Source organism: Danio rerio, chromosome 17 (genome assembly GCF_049306965.1).
Source record: "Danio rerio strain Tuebingen ecotype United States chromosome 17, GRCz12tu, whole genome shotgun sequence".
Classification (NCBI taxonomy): Eukaryota; Metazoa; Chordata; class Actinopteri; order Cypriniformes; family Danionidae; genus Danio; species Danio rerio.
In genome coordinates, this window is record NC_133192.1 from 28,138,405 (window position 1) to 28,156,176 (window position 17,772).

General features: G+C 35.3%; 1 protein-coding gene across 4 annotated transcripts in view; it reads left to right on the plus strand.

Annotated features, from left to right (window-relative positions):
- ttc7b (tetratricopeptide repeat domain 7B) overlaps positions 1-17,772 on the plus strand; it is a 79,772-nt gene that overhangs the window by 53,378 nt on the left and 8,622 nt on the right. The window contains exons 17-19 of one of the 4 annotated variants that reach the window (XM_009293100.5): positions 806-903; positions 5,264-5,428; positions 9,204-9,254. In XM_009293100.5, coding sequence (XP_009291375.2) covers positions 806-903; positions 5,264-5,428; positions 9,204-9,254 — 314 coding nt within the window. 4 annotated transcript variants of the gene reach the window in all.

Here is a 17,772-nt window from a genome sequence, read left to right on the forward strand (position 1 = left end):
ACCCATAGATCTCCATATTGAGAAAAAAATTACTATGAAATTCAATGGGTGCTAGCTGCCACCATTTTTCAAAATATCTTCTTTTGTGTTCAACAGAAGAAACTCAAATAGGCAGTGCTTAATTTGTGAATTGCGAGGTCCCGGAACAGATAGGGGTAATGGATCTGGCAAGTTACCCGAGGATGGAGAGGTGGATGGCGGAGGGGTGAAATAGACAATAGTGAAGAGGGTTGGAGAGTCGCTGAAGAAAGTGAACAGCGGACGGGCAGGAGGGAGGTTGAGGAGGGAAATCAGTCAAATTTGGTGCCGGACCAGATTTCAAAGGTTCCGGATCCGACATGTTCCGGCAAAAATTAAGCCCTGCAAATAGGTTTTAAACAAGCGAAGGGTGTCTAGATCATGGCAGAATTTAAATTTTTGCATGATCTATATAATTTGGGCCAGTAACCAACCACTAATCAATATGCTGACAGCCATTCAGGACACACAAGCAACCACATAGCATCATCCATTTAACCACATATAAAACCCGGACTGTCTGGCAACATCTCTCATTGTCCTCTAATTTTCAGTTATTACAGTACTTCTTTTTCCATATGAACAGTGTTGCAGAGGCGTTGTGGTTGTGTGTGCTATAGCAGTGTGCCATGAGATGCTGAGTGAAATTTCTGAGGGTTTCATCATTCCGTGTGTATTGATGTGCAAGTATCACATCGCCTGCCTGAGTGCTTGACTCACTCTCTAATTTTAATGTCTTAATTGCTTTTTCTCGTCTGTGTGTGTGTGTGTGTGTGTGTGTGTGTAGTGATTCTGGAAGAGGGAGCAGTCTGTTAGACAGAGCTGTTGCTGACCGTCGCCAGCTGAACGCCATGACACTACCTGACTTCAGTGATCCAGAGACAGGTGAACACAAACACAAAACACACACAGAATCTAATATCTGTATCTCCATAGCTATTGTGGTAATGTTTTTTTTTCACCCACTCACTTTAGAGGGTTTGTACAAACATGGCAACGGACATCAGCTTTTTGTCTCTTTATCTGCATTTCCTGCATGTCTCTCTCTCTCTCTCTCTCTCTCTCAAACACACATATTTACATATATGATAAGCTTACACGACCATTATATAATTTGAATTGGAAAGGTTTTGATCCACATTGACACTGATCTGACAAAAAAATATACTAAAAATGCTATTATTACATATTATTAAATATATACACTACCGGTCAAAAGTTTGGGGTCAGTAGGATTTTTTAATGTTTTAAAATGAGCTTCTCCTGCTCACCAAGGCTGCATTTATTTCACCAAAAATACAGTACAAATTGTAAAAGTGTGAAATGTAATTGCACTATAAAATATCTTTTAATTTAATAATTTATTCCAGTAATTTTAAAGATAAATTTTCAGCTTCATTACCCCAGTCTTCAGAGTTATGGAGTTAGTTTTGTTTCTGTATTATTCAATCAAAAATATTTAGTTTTAAAGAAAAATTAAGTTTGTAGTAATTAAAAAAAAAAAAAAGATTTCAAAAAAAAAAAAAACACAATTAATTAAAAAAACGTATGTCAATGATAATAAAATATTTTGGATTGCAAAAAATAAACATAATTTAATGAAATAATAATACAATTGTCCTATTATGCAGTTACCAAAATTTTCATTGCGCACACATTAATTTTGCTGATTCTACTGTAATTTATTGCACATCTAAAATCTTTGCTTGCGGGTTGAAATGTTTTGCTTATGAGTTGAAAAGTTTTGAACCCATGAATGCCGGGGTTCATTTTGTGTCTTTATTATTCAAACAAACATATAAAGTTTTTGACCAAAATTAGTTACACAGCAATTAAAAAATTAAAGAAATTAAATTATAAAAGTACATTTATTAAAAAAAATCAAATAGTTAACTATTGCCATTTTATGCAGTTACCACCAGATTAATTCATTGTGTGCTCATTTATTTTGCTTTCGGTTTTGTTTCGTTTTTGCGGTTCTAAAATCTTTGCTTTTGAGTTGAAAAGTTTTGCGAGTTGAAAACTGCAGCTCGGTGGGCGGGAAACACCTTATTCTATTGGTCAATCTTGATTGAGGTCACAGGTTGGCCACGCCCATTACATTTTTGTGCGGTTGGAATGTGTTGCCATCCATGACAGGAGCGAATTTTGTGTGTTTTTTTAATAAATGTTTTTTTTATTATTTGAAATCTTTTATTTTTTAATTGCATTGTACCTAATTTTGGTCAAAAAAATTCATATGTTTGTTTGAATAATAAAGACAAAATTAACTCCAACATTCATGGGTTCAAAACTTTTCAACTCACAAGCAAAACATTTTAAATTGCAAGCAAAGATTTTAGATGTGCAATAAATGACAGTAGAAACAGCAAAATTAATGTGTGCGCAATGAAAATTTTGGTAACTGCATAACAGGACAATTGTTTATTTTTTGCAATCAAAAATATTTTATTATCATTGACATACATTTTTATTAAACATGTTTTTTATTTGAAATCTTTTATTTTTTAATTACTAATACTTAATTTTTTTTTAAAACTAAATATTTTTGATTGAATAATAAAGAAACCAAACTAACTCCATACAGAGTCACATGATCCTTCAGAAATCATTCTAATATTAACAATTATTATTGATATTATTAATATTAATATTATTAATGGTAATAATAACAAAAGCAATAATAACCAGAGTAATAATTTAATTTGAAACTACATACAATAAGAAAGCAGTTATTTAAATTTTTAAAAAGTATTTAACAATTTTAAAAAAAAATTACGTTTAATAAATGCCGCCTTAATTAACAGAATTATTTTCTTTAAAAAAAAACAAACAAAAAAAACATGGAAAAAAAATAATAAAACAAAACTGACCCTAAACTTTTGACGGGTAGTGTATATTGTCCTTTACTTTGTAAAGTAACACTACTAGTCTGCCATTGTTGTTTTGGTTGGCAAATGGCAAATATCATGACTTTTTTTAAATGATTAGAGAATGATAACAAAATCATTTCACTATTTAAAAAAAGAAAAAAAATGTTTTCGGAAAGTGAGGCAGATTCCACTGTTGTATAAAAGTACAATCATATGTCATACATATACTAAAACATTTAGCTAAAATCGTTGACTTATCAGAATTCACCGTCTATGATAGGTTATTGCACTTTGTAATGCACTTCTGTGACCCATGAAGATCATAACATGGAAAATAATTCATTTAATTCCTTTAAGCTCTAAATACTTTTTGATACAGATGCATTAATGTGCAACTATTCATATTTACACATCAGTAGGGCCAGGCAGAATCTGCGGTCATTTTTTTTCCCATTTTGTATAAAAAATGATTATGCAGAATGATTTTTAAAAAGTATTAAACCTTATTATAAAAAATAAAAATTAACTATTATTTAATGTTTATATTGCAAATCCAGATGTAGATCCACTTAATTTGTAAACAAAGCAAGTCACTTATATAATATATACTAAAAAACAGAAAATATTACTATACAAAGTTTATTGTAAAATATTATTGTTCGTAAATCACATGAACGTTTTCATAGTAGTCATACTATTACTGAAATTAATTTCAAATCTGAATAAATATAAATTTAAACAAATTTACACAAGTAAATAAATAGACATAATGATAGGGAAAAAATCTACAGAAATCTATGGATTTCTGCGCACACATATTCCGTGTGGGCCTAGATCAGTAACACCTGCTCACTGTTAAGCAAACTTGGCCTGCCCAGTTTAGAAAATATGGAAATATTATGTTTCTTCTTTCATTAACAAACCTGTAAATGATCCTATAGAACTTAAAAGAGCCTTTATTCAACCATTCATGTGTCATTTTACTGCTAAATTCACATTATTTTCCCCAGTATCTTGTGCAGCAAGTAGAGTAATTAAAAAAGAGGGCTGAAATGAGTGCAGGTGTTTATTTGCTGTGTTTGCACATCAGTAATGGTGGAGGGTTTCTGTGCTGTGTATGCAGACAGTAAACATGTCATCTTGCCTCCGTGAATCAGCAGTTACCTTCCCAATCCTGTTTTCCTGCTACAGCTTTTCTGTTCTGGTGATTTGTTTTGATCATTTTTTAGCCTTTCCATTATTTTAGGGCTTTATTGAGTTTAATTAAAATACACTCGCCAGCCACTTTATAAGGTAAATCTGTCCAAGCGCTTGTTAACGCAAATTTCTAATCAGCCTGTCACATGGCAGAAACTCAATGCATTTAGGCAAGTAGACATAGTCAAGATGATCTGCTGCAGTTTAAACCCAGCATCAGAATGGGAAAGAAAGGTGATTTAAGTGACTTTGAACGAGGCATGGATGTTGGTGCCTGATGTGCTGGTCTGAGTATTTTATAAACTGCTGATCTACTGGGATTTTCACGCACAACCATTTCTAGGGTTTACAGAGAATGATCCGGAAAAGAGAAAATATCCAGCAGTTGTGTGGGCACAACGGCCTTGTTGATGCCAAAGATCAGAGGAGAATGGCCAGACTCGCAATGACTCGCAACCAAGGTATGCAGAAGAGCATCTCTGAACGCTGAATTTTCTTGGCACAATATGGGGTCATTAATACCAGTTGAACATCATGTCAATGCCACAGCCTACATGAGTATAGTTGCTGACCGCGTTCATCCCTTGATTACCACAGTGTACCCATCTTCTGATGGCTACTTCCAGCAGAATAACGCACCATGTCATAAAGCGAAAATCATCTCAAACTGGTTTCTTGAACATGACAATGAGTTCACTGTACTCAAATGGCTTCCACAGTCACCAGAACTCAGTCCAATAGAGCACCATTGGGATGTGTTGGAACGGGGGATTCTCATTATGGATGTGCAGCCAACAAATCTGATATGCTGTGATGCTATCATGTCAATATGGACCGAAATCTCAGAGGAATATTTTAGGTACCTTGTGGAATTTATGCCACGAAGGGTTAAGACCGTTCTGAAGGTAAAAAGGGTCCTACGGTACTAGTAAGATGTACCTAATAAAGTGGCCGGTGAATGTATAATGTCATTTGCTTACAAGTCCCTAGTTGTATATTCATTAACTATATAGTTCATGTTGAATTAACACTTTTCTATCACAGCCCTAAATAGTTTACATCATTTCCTTCTGTAATCACTGGGATCATTTTTCCCTCAATATTATGTATCCCCAATTTTTTGTTTTGTTTTTGTCATTCACATCCCCTGTTCATTTTCTCATTTTTCTTTCTAGCCTCTCATGCCTCCTCCTCTCTCTCGGGGTCAGAACCAGTATCTCCTCTTTTTCCTCTTTCATCCCTCTATTCTCCACCTCCACCCAAGGCCACAGAATCCAACCAGAGGCGCAGCAGCCATGCTTTCTGTGACCACGCCCCCCACCGACGCTTCTCCTCCGCCAGTGATGCACCCAGTGTCTTGTGTGTGTGTGTTTTGCAGCCAATACCTAGCACCATTCACCTTTTGCCAACCAATCCCTGGCCACTAACCACTATGCTTTGACTGAATAACACCGCCCATAAGCCTAGATCCTTTGGGATTTGGTTAAGTGTTTGGTGACTTGTTTGCTGCTGCAGTTTGGATGTTTATTGAAACCTTATTTGGGTTTTGAAGGACTCTTTTGGAAGATTTCATTCTCTAAATATAGTCATCCATTAATGGGTTTGCATTGTTGTGAAGTTAACCGATCCAAGAAGCATATTTACCACTAATTTTCAGGCCAAATTGACAGTTTTTTTCCTTTTGAAATCTCATTACAGTTATACAGGATGAGAAAAACAAAAGCAATGATCCTTATACATTTATGTTTAGGTCTGTAGAGGAGTCAGATGTACAGTTGCAGAGTTATGGTGTGTCCAGTTATGGCTAATATTATTCATTAATTGAGTACAGGGACCGATTTAAGACTCTAAATGCCGCTGGCAGGGTGATGTGATGGTGTGGGTTCAGAGATCCAGTGGCCCGTGAGACTGACACTAAGCTCTTAATCTCCATTGAGAGGCTCCTGGGGAAACGATAGACCGAGAAGCAGTGACACTTGCTATCAGCCCGCCGTTTAAGACCCGGGATCATGTCCACTAGTAACATCAGAGAGAGAGAGAGAGAGTTCATCAAGAGATTTCCTGTGTTAACTCAAACTCGCTTATACTGCAGTTTTGTCACCTTTCTCTTCAACTACGATGTTTTCTGCTTCTTGCCCTGCTTGCAGTTTGTATAAACATCTGCTTTAGGGTTTTCCAGTCAGATGAGACCCATCACTGTTTACACCTGGTTTTTATTTACATGCATTGACTGTGACCACTTAGGGTCAAATTTTGACGGGAAAGTTTGCAAATAATATAATGTAACATTAATATAAAACACACTACTTTTAAAAAATCAATTTGCTTGGCTGAAAATCTTATAATGGACTATTTGTAGAATTCAGAAACCCGTAAAAGCAACCCCAGTGGCTGATTAGATGAAGTACTCATGCTCATGTAACATAAGAGGCTTAAGGCTAATTTATACTTCTACGACAAGCACACGCATAAAAACCTACTGCCAGCTAACGTTTTGGAAGTGTTATTGCAGAGCAACCCAAACAGCATGCAGAAGTATAAATACGTGACTAAACTCAAGGCAAGCGCTTTTGGTCATGCCATTCCTCTCAATGACAATATAACCAAAACAAAAATAACAGTGGAGAGAAAACAGCGGCTAAGAAAGCATTTTATCATAGACTTATGCATGCAGGGTTTCCAGCGGTCATGGAATTATTGAAACATCATGGAATATTAAAAGGTCAACTCCAGTCATTGAACGACAAGAAGTTTTGTTTTTTTTCTTTGGTTTGTCGCTTTAAATTTTATTTTCCATTTCATCAAAATGCATTCTTTTTTTTACAAATTATTCTGATGCTTATGGAACTTTATTAATCGTTTTGCCTATTATTGTGAATATAATATGCTGTTTATTTTAATTATTTTTCTGGAAGCCACTTAAGTAAAATGCAGTCATCCAGCTATACCTGTTAATCTGCGAAAACATGCCAGCAAATTTCAAGAGCCTAGGCTACAAAAAACATGACCACTTGATACGATTAAATTTATGTAAAATTATATTCTGGCCCAAACAATTTAAAAATTATGCAAAGCACAGCAATGCCCTTTTTTCTGTTATAGGCCATGGTAATTAAGTGTTTAGTCAGTGAAAGTCAGTGAAAAGTCAGGAAATTTGACATTTGGATAAGAGTAGAAACCCTGTGGATGTGCTTGTACAAGCAGCAGCGCTGGCATAATGTTAAAAGGCTAGTTATCTCAAATTACTTCATGATGGTTTAACTATAAAATATACTGAGGTCTATAGACTAGCTCTGAATATATTTTAATATATGACTATACTTTGAATTCATTTTGTTTCTTTGTCTGGCATTGACGTTACAGTGAGTGCAGGATAGCTCTAATGGCATTATTCTGAAGCATGTGTCACAGTATGGAAGATTCTTAAGGGCATGCAATCACACTTTTTAATGGCGAAAAGCTAAATGATTCTCAGTCTTTATGCTTTCAAAGACAACTAAGGAAGACAGAGAAAATCGTATCTTTTAAGTTTTGTTACATGCTGCTCTAAGGGTTTTGGGCACCATTTAAACTTAAGTGTGCATCTCAATCAGCTCCCGAGGTCATGGATCAATTGCGTATATGAAATCGACAACTGTTAAGGGCAGTGATGCACTTGTTTTACTGCACATTGTGACACTGAGTGTGACATGAGAACGTCCTCGTTGTACTACATTAAACGTGGCTTTTATAAACAACAGCAGAACTAGTATTTTGCATATATACAGTACATTTTGCAATATTTGAAGCCAAGTTTTATAAACAACAATCGAAAGCATCACATGCTATGATTGACCACGGCTGGTCTCGCATCATTAATCACTAACCAACCAATCAGACGTATCCAAATGCAAATAAATCATCCATTTTCCTTACCTTTACCATTCTTGTTTTTTCGACAAATCCCCCTTCAACCCCATCTCCTTCCACTACTTTCTTAATCCAATAGCAGGGGAGTTCTCGAGATCAACCTTTCTCCCGGGACAGCATGACAAATACACTTTTATTTATTTAAGCGTCAGCTAAGTCTAAACTCTTAAAAAGTGCATTATCACTAAAAAAAATGATTGATTCATATAGCAGCAACATTTCAATTATGTTAATGGTAACCATTAATTCACAATTTTTTTATGCTTGCTAGATTGTTCCTTAACCTGTCTAGCTAGGTTTATTCATGTAAAATATAAATAAATATAAGTTTATTTTTCAGAAAAAACATTTCTAATGTATCGTTACATTTGATGTATTGGTTAACATGGTTTTTGTTTCCCGTTAAGGGCGCATAATGAGCTCTATGGCACCCAGGTTTATTTATTTTTTTACAGTTCAACGCTTCAGGTACACTGTAAGAATTTTGTAAAACTGCACTTAAAATGGCTCCCTAATTTGTTTCCTGACTACTGAACATGGGAGCTGATTGAGACGCACATTTAGATTTGCTGATGTCTACATGTAATCAAAGATTTTCTTACTATAGGGGAGATGAAAATGTCTGTATTACTACCATTGGAAAACTTGTAACGCTAACTTAGTCATGAGAAGCACATCTTAGCCAATCATACAGAGGCATTTGTTTCTCAATGCCAACATGCTAACGTAGAGGCAGTGTTAGCCTTATGCATTTTAGGCTAATGATTTCAGGCTTGCCTTCAGTAGGCTTTGATATAATCACATCATTCAAAACTGCCATTCAAAACACCAGGTGTAAACAGGGTCTTAATAATACTGTCCGTCTGCCTTTTGTAATACTGTGCATGTGAGTCAGGCTCTCTGCTGTGACTTTTTCCATGTTTGTGCACCCAAACCATTGAATTTACAGTAATGAAACGCGTGCACCTGCCTGTCTGTTTGTGGAGAGCTTACCAATTACAAATGCAGGTTACCTGTCCATAACCTACACTATATTCAGCACTCATGACACTGGTGTGTGGTATAAGAAGAAGACAAGATCTTGTCTATTATTCTTTTCATTTTTGTTTCTCTGTGAACTTTCTGTTGATTGATGTTGTTGTTGTTTTTTATTTGAATTTTTTATGAGTAATTGCCCCCTTTTTGTTGTTCTTTTTGGTTTTCAAGGCAACCTTCCAGATGCTTTCTTTCATGGTTTTGACTCCTTTATTGGGGTTTGTAAGTAACTCTTGCTGTTACTGCTCTGTTACACACACACACACACCTGCTTCATTGCCTCACTGGCCTTCTCCCCTTTGGCCGAGTGCACCCTCCACCTGTCTGTGAAGACACTCCAACACACTCAGCCATAATGTGTTCTATGGACGCGTTGCCTCTTACCTTTTGTTTTGCCCTCTTGTTGTGTGTCCTCTCCTGGCGTTTTGTGTCTCAGGCCTCTTTGTGCTGGAGAGAGACATAAATGCACTCGTTTGGCCTCAGTTCTTAATAATTAAAGAGACAGTATTGTTCCTCCAGGCCTTTCAAGCGAGGTTTGACACATACGGCTGCTTCAGCCAAATGGGTACACAAGCAAGATTCTGGCTCATTAGTTGTAATGCTATAATTGGTTATAATTACAACACTTGATATTATTGTTAACAGTATAGCAAGGATCACCATTACTGTTGTTCATAAATGGAGTTAGTAAATAAAATAGTGCTAAAATATATGTGTTTAGCTTAAGAAAAAAGGCTTGACAATGTTTTTAAAATAAATATCTTATGCTCACCAAGACTGAATTTAGTTTAATTTAGTCAACTAAAGTCAGTTTTCTTTTTTAATAAATTTTAAAATGTAATATTTACACCAAGTCTTCTGAATATAATAAACAGCACTTCTCGTTTTCATGTAAAATGCTGACCGACATGGACACTATTTGGTTTTAAATGTTTTCTAATATAAAAATTGGTTCTGAGATCTTAAAAAATGAGCCTAAATACATTTGGTGCCACAGGAGAGCAGTGACCTTGTCTAAAATGCGCTCTAATTTTTTAACCATTAATCCAAAATTAGACTTAAGCTCTTTTAATTCCATTTGACAGTCGACAGTTTAATCCCAGTTGAAGATTATTGTTTCATTTTATTCGAAACCTGAGTGAAGTTGACCACGTTTAGAAGGACTTTTACTGATCCTGTAATCATTTTGAAAGTTGTTATTATTCAAATATTTATTATTTGTCATTAGGGACACTTGATATAAAGTGTGTGTGCGCTATCTGATGGAATGACACCCAGATCTCTGGACCGTAGATCACAAGCTCTAATTTCTTTTAGTGTCTCACATTTAGCAGCTGTTTCTCATGGCTCTGTTAGCAGAGCGATGAAACGTTTAAGAGGACGCGAGCACCGGTGTCATGATCTGTCTGAGTGATGCTCATTAACGTTTTCTAGCAATTTTAGTACATGCGTTTTACCTTTCATTTTATGTTGGTAAAATTAGGTACTTGGTCACACTACAAATCCTTGGGAAACAACGCAGTCAGAGACAATACATTTGTTTCAATTGGGACAATTCGTGGCCGTAAATCAAACCTGCCACTCGTTTTTTTTCACACCCATCTCTCGCCACTCTTCCCTGTTTCTATTTCTACCGGAAAAGTCCTGAAATTCACTACTTCGAACTCTCCCCGAAACCGATTGCAACAAACCATTTGAGTTAAAAAAACTAGTATATATAAGTACTGTGAACTTACTCCATTTAAGTTGAAGTAATGAGGTATTTAATTAACTCTTTACCTTCAAGACTGAGTTCAAAACTCTTATTTAATGAGTAGAATTAACTTTCAGTCAATTTTGAGTGAACTCCACTCATTTCATAAACTTTAGTTTTTCTTTCTTTATTTAAATAAAGCTATTACTATATAGTACTATATACTATACAAATACTATAGCTTTTAGGTGTTTGAAAAAAGAAAGTCCATTTGAATTTTAGGACTTCACATTCATGACTACATTGACACATACAGTGATTATTTTGCCCAGTGTTAGTTTTAAGATGAACAATTAATCTGTTTAATTTTGTAAAAAAAAAAAAAAATTCTGTTTGAATATAACCCTTACCAAGAATGGAACAGAACATAGCTGTCGATCACTTCAGTCTAAAAGTATTTGGAGAAACATAATAATGTTAATAATGATAATAATAACAACAACAAACCAAAAAAAAAGTAAATACAAAAACAAAACAAAATTAATAAATAAATTTACTAATTAATTAAATTATACATACATATATATTTGTTGCCTATTACTTAATATGGCCAACATACTCAATAAATTGGTGCCATATTTTGGAATTGTTTTTTCAATCCTCTTCAGGAAGATCAAATTTTTCAAGGTAAAGGAGACATTATCTCCCTGGTCCATTGAATGAAGGTGGGTGGAAGGGGATCTTTCCAATAGAGCAGAATTGCTCTGCATGCTATTAAAGAGCAAAAAAATTTGGGGCAATTCTAAATAATGCCTCAAGTGGTTCCGGCTCTTTTTTACATTGAAGCACAACAGAAAGGGTATTGAATATTGATCTCCAAAAGTTTTCTAATTTAGGACAAATCCAGAATGTGTGCATTAAAGTACACTCAGCGGACTGGCATCTATATTACACAAAGAGCTAATACCAGGAAACATTTGAGCAAATTTAACTTTTGATATATGAGCCCTATGTACTATTTTAAACTGAGGAAGAGATTCTTGAGCTGTGATGAATTTTTAATTCATTATTTGATCATTTGTTTTGCTCAGGAATGGCAGTCCTTCTCAGATGATGTCAGTTTGAAGGATTGAGATTGAAATATGCTTAACCATGCCCCAACAAAAGATGTGAGGAGCTCAAAAATAAGACCCCACTCCCTGATCAATATTTAATTTCAGTTGTAATTCGACAAAGTGAAATAAACATCTGTAACAACTTCCAAAGCATGTAGACTTTAAATAATACGGGAACAGACAAATAGTAACTGAAATTAATAAATTAAATAATTCTATAGCTAAATTTATTAAAAGTGGGTTTTTCCAGTTGGTGCTGGTGAAGAAAGTACTGTCTCTTTAGAAGCATATCTGCTTTTTATGTGCGTGTGATGATGCTTTCTCACTTTTAGCATGGAAATCCATGCTCATGCTCTTACTGCAGGCTGGTCTGACGCACCATGGGAGTCCGTTTGCGTGTGCACACGCATGTGCTTTAAAGAGAGATGAAGCTGTTGACACTTTATTAGAAAGTACCTCTCAACCTCAGCCTTATAAAGTGATGACAGCTCTTTGACCTCAATGGCCTGTTGACTTTAACTACTTAAGTAAAGTAAGAATTATTTAAAGCTGCAGCATGTGATGATTGATGCTTTACCAGATAATAAAAATGCAAATCATTTTTTAGCCAGACCAGCTATGCTGTTTCTGGATATGAGGAGTCATGCAGGTACTGATCTGCTTAACAGCTGGGAGTGACACCATTTTAAAGATTATTTCATGATGTGCTTTATTTTTCAACAGTAACATTACATACTGCAGCTTTAAATAGAGACTTACATGGATATTTCACACAGAAATCATTGTTCCAACCTGTATGACTTTTCTTTGTGTGTATAAATTCTTTCAAGTGCCAAAATATGAAAATAAGAATGTACCATATTTTATGTTACAGTATATTTTTATTAGTACTATAAGTCTTCAGAAATAATATGCTTAAGTTTAACATATTTTTGATCTCTCTATCATTAGTTTGATCCCTCTATCATTAGTTTAAAATTCAATTTGATGACGTGCATATATGCATAATAACCTACCATTGAAAAGTTTGGGGTTTGTAAGATTTTTTTAAAATGTTTTTGAAAGAAGTATGCTTATGCTTCCCAAGGCTGCATTTATTTGATCAAAAATACAGTCAAATTCAATTATATGTACATTTTTAAAGTAACTTTTTCCATTTAATCTGTTATAAATTGTAATATATTTCTGTAATATCAGTTTTGAAAGCAAGATGTGCTTACATTTTGTAGTAAATGTTCCAGATTCATTGTTTTACGCCAACTTAAAAGGATATTTATTTGGGGGAAAAAATCAAGTTAATGTGTCCTTGTTGAATAAAAGTGTACATTTCTTTCAAAAAAATCCTACTGACCCCAAATCTTTGAAGGTTATGTTAAGACACATAAAGACATGTGGTGTAAGGGAAGTCATAAAGGTTAAGAACAACTCAAAGAAACATAATCAAATTTTTATTTTTGTCTGATCCGTTTTTCTTTAAATAGAGATTATTCATACCTTGGTAGGAACTAGAACAGCCATAAATGTACTAAATGTCTGCTTCATGGTTTAACCTTGTTCATTTATACTTGTGGCCTCCATGAGTTGTTTTTTTAAGGCAGCCATATAGGACATTCATGAAGGGATCCCCTGGAAGCCTTTTAAACTCCATACAGATGGGGTCAGATTCCCAGTGTTTGGTCCAGTGATCCATGGCTTTGTCCGCTGTCGCCATAGAAACACTAAAGATAGGAGCAGCAGCTATGGATTTGACTCAACAGGCTCATTTCTAAAGAGAAAGAAACTGAGATGTACAGGGATCGATTTCAGGCCCAATGTGTTTTATGTCCCGCTGGTCCGCTCGATAAAGTCCAGCCTATGACTCACAGAGACTCTTGAGGATCCTAATATGTTCCTCTGAACCCCGACAGAGACTTTAATGACCACGCTGATGCCTCGACCACAAGCTCTGCTGGGCAGCCGCACGTCCAGACAAATAGGGACTCTATGATCACTGAACTGCAGGGGCCAATTTCATTTTAGGTTCAGGAAACTGATGTGGTGTCTTCGGCTCTCTCTCAGCAGTTCATCTCCTGAATCTCGCAAATTGAAAAGAGGCCGAGGCCAAATCCTGAGTTTATTGGTGAAACTGTAAAAGGAACTGGAGGTTCGGTCATTTACAAACTCAAATGATTTAAAATACCATTTAGAAGTTTTGGTTGAGAATGAAATTAGTACTTTTACTCAGCGTGATGCATTAAAATGTATTACATTGTTTAGAAAATGTATACAGTCAGGGCTTGACATTAACACCCTCCAACCTGCCAAATGTGGGTAGATTTTAGCTGTGGCGTATTGAATAGCCGCTCCCACTGGCTACTTTGGCTGGTTGTAAATGTAAATTGCCAGTGCTGGCTCATCACTAAAGATTAGAAGATTAGTTTATGGCTGTTTGTCAGTATGCCTGCAAATGTGATCTTCGAATTGAGAAGCTGTTTAAGCGAGCAAAAGAAAGAAGGTGAATACCGAATGAGATGATGATCACGCGCACAGTTAGACACAGGTGATCCCCACTCACTGATAAGGGCTTTAGTGTCATGCGCACTGCTTATGTAATGCGCATAGTGTTTTAAAAGATTGCGCGCTCTCATTTCCTTGCGCGAAGCAACCGTACGATTTCTTGTCTTTAAACAAGAATAACTTTAAATTCACAGTCCTGTTGCTACTTTCGAGAGCTCAAGATTGTTTGTTAGCAGCAGTGGTTGCCGCCTTCACTTAAAATATTCTTTGAACAGATTATTAATATGCTTAACTTTAACCTTGTACACGCGATCACCCTTTCATCATCATCATACTTTCACATGCTTTTTTTTTCCTTACAGTTTTTTTTTTTGTTTTTTTTTTTGTTAATGGTTTAGTTATCATCCTTTACAAAAGCCTTGCTTTAATAGGAGATTAACTCCTTATTTATCTGTAGTTAACTAGTGGTCTGGGACATTTAGCCTGGACCAACTACTGTTTAAAGTTTTAGCCCAGTTGCTTATGCTCATTGAGCAAGGTCATACACAACACAGAAGTTAAATGAACAAGGAGTCATGTAGACGTAACACATAATTTAAATCAAGTAATTTTAGCATGCCAAAGTCAAAGTTATGCCTATAAAATATATTATCCCAACAACAAAATTGTGGCTAGTGAAAATGGCAAGTCATTCATAATGTTGAAAAAATAGTATAGCCACAGTGGCTTTTGAAAAAAGTTAATGTCAAGCCCTGTATACAGTATATTACTTTTGAACATTCTATTAAAACATCACCATATCTTAAAAAGTATTAAGCGGTATGACTGTTTTCAACATTGATGATAACAATATATGTTTTGGAGCATCGAATTAGCATATTAGATGACACTGAAGATCATAGGAATTTTCCTGAAAATTCAGCATAGCAGTTGCAAAAATTATTTTAATTGAATTATATTTAAAAAAAACTAAACTATAATTTTACATTTAAATAATATCTAGTTCTATTTTACTGTCGTTTTACTACCCTTTTTATTTTTTAATTATTAAATGCAATCTTGATGAGTATCAGATCTTTTTTCCTCCTTCAAAATCATTTTTACTTTAAACCATGAACAAAAAGTTTTTATAATTCATATCGTGCAATTACAATAAATGGAGACAAGAGCAGTAAATAATACAGGAAATCTAAGTGGTCAGTATGACTTGTAGACTATGGCCCAATCCCAATTCTATTTATGTACCCCTACCCCTGAAAAATTAAAACCTACCGCTTAAAAATTTACCCTTAAGAATTGGGACAGCAATACAGCACCTGCACACGTCATCATATGTCCTCGCGGTCTGATGCTTCATATGAGATTAGACGATCGCGACTGCTGTAGTGATTCCAGTTGTGTTATTTTTTGGTATTTATCTTCAGGAAATTACTGATGGCATCATGTCATCATAACGATCTACTGTCTAATGATCTAATCTAAGCTTTTCACTCATCATAGCACACGTGCTGCTGTTTATGTGACAATAAAAGTGATTTGATTTGATGTGGCAATAAGACCGTAACTGTACTGTGTATTTATACCATGGCCATATTCATCTTTGTAAACACACCAAAAACAACATGAACATTATAGCAGACAATGTAAAAAGCCCATTCCCAGTCACTAGACTTTTCTGACAGGGTATTGCAGTGTCATCGAGTTTCAGAATACTGTGGTACTGTTGTACATGAGTTATTATTAGGGATTATAGATCGTGAAATTTAGCGGATTTAAGCGGGGGTTTTTTTTAAGCATGATGGTAAAACACGAACGCGGTTATGAATATAATAAAACGCGTGGCTAGTGTATTCTGGGTAATTTCTCTTACCCTTTGGTTTCGAGTGTGGTCTTGAAAAATCTTCGTTTGAAGGGGTGTATACCCCTTGCCCTTAGCCCTACGCCTTCAAGCTAAAGAGAATTGGGACACCACTACCCCTTCACGGGCACGCACAAATCGAGGGGTAATGGGAAGGGCTAAGGAGTAGAATTGGGATTGGGCCTATATATTTCAAGACTTCTGGTGCCTTAAAATGGCCAAATTTTAAAAACAGTTGCTATTCACTAAAAATTATTTGGTTTGTAAATGACTAGGTCTTTTGACTCTGATCCTTTAATTGTATCATTAGTCACATTCCCAATTTAAAAAAAAAATTTAATTGATGATTGAAATTTAACTATTCAAGCTGAGCACATAAGAAAAAAAAGCCTCATTTCTTTTGCTTTGTTGCTTAAGTGTGTAATTTGTATGTTGCAGCGAGATCCTTCAAACTGCTAGATTATTTGTGAAATGTAGCAGCAAATGTGCAAAGCTTCATGATTTACCGTTGATAACCTTATGTCATTTATGTGCGTTTAAGTGGTATCCTCTTTTTGGAAAGCCACCGATATGTGGATCCTTGTTGGGCTGTTTCTTTCCCCTTGTGTTTCCTACTCTGAATCCACCTGGCATTAACATCTGTTTTCAGTGATCTGACCACAAGTGCCTAGCTGACAGACATCATCATGTCCACCTGGTTGTAAGATTTATTTAAATGCGCCTCTTGTGACCACTTATGCTCTTAGGTCAGTAGGTGGAAAGGCAAGTTTTTTTTGTTTTTGTTTTTTGTGGCTTTTCAAGTACATGCAATCATGTTTACAGTATAAAAGCAATACAATCAAATCTGTTTGCAGTTACTCCTGGAAGAGGTCAAAATTGGACAAGCTCAAAACTTTTTAGACCCCATTTGCACTTGTATTTATCATCCTCCTCTTGTGACTGGATTGGCTGTAACGCATCTTAATATTAGGTGTAAACCAGGGGTGTCAAACTCAATTCCTGGAGGGCCGAAGCCCTGCACAGTTTAGTTCCATCCCTGCTCCAACACACTTACCTGTAGGTTTCAAACAAGCCTGAAGGACTCAATTAGTTTGATCAGGTGTGTTTAATTAGGGTTGGAACTAAACTGTGCAGAGCTGCGGCCCTTTTGGAACTGAGTTTGACACCTGTGGTGTAAACTAAGACAGATGAGACTAATGATTTAATTGCTAACTGAAATATCTGAATAATACTATTAATAAATATCCTCTTAAAGGGATAGTTCACCCACAAATGAAAATTCTGTCATCATTTACTCACCCTTCACTTGTTACAAATCTTTATGATTTTCATTTTTTTCTGTTGAACACAAGATCACAAGAAGATTTTTTGAAGAAAGCTTGAAACCTGTAACCATTGCCTTTCTGTAAAATTAGTTTTTCCTACTATGGATATCAATGGTTTCACGATTCCAACGTTCTTCAAAATATCTTTTTTTGTGTTCAGCAGACGAATGTAACTCATGAAGGTTTGGTAAAAGTGCAAGGTGAATAAACAAGTACATTTTTATGGTTGGGTGAACTATACTTTAATGTACAC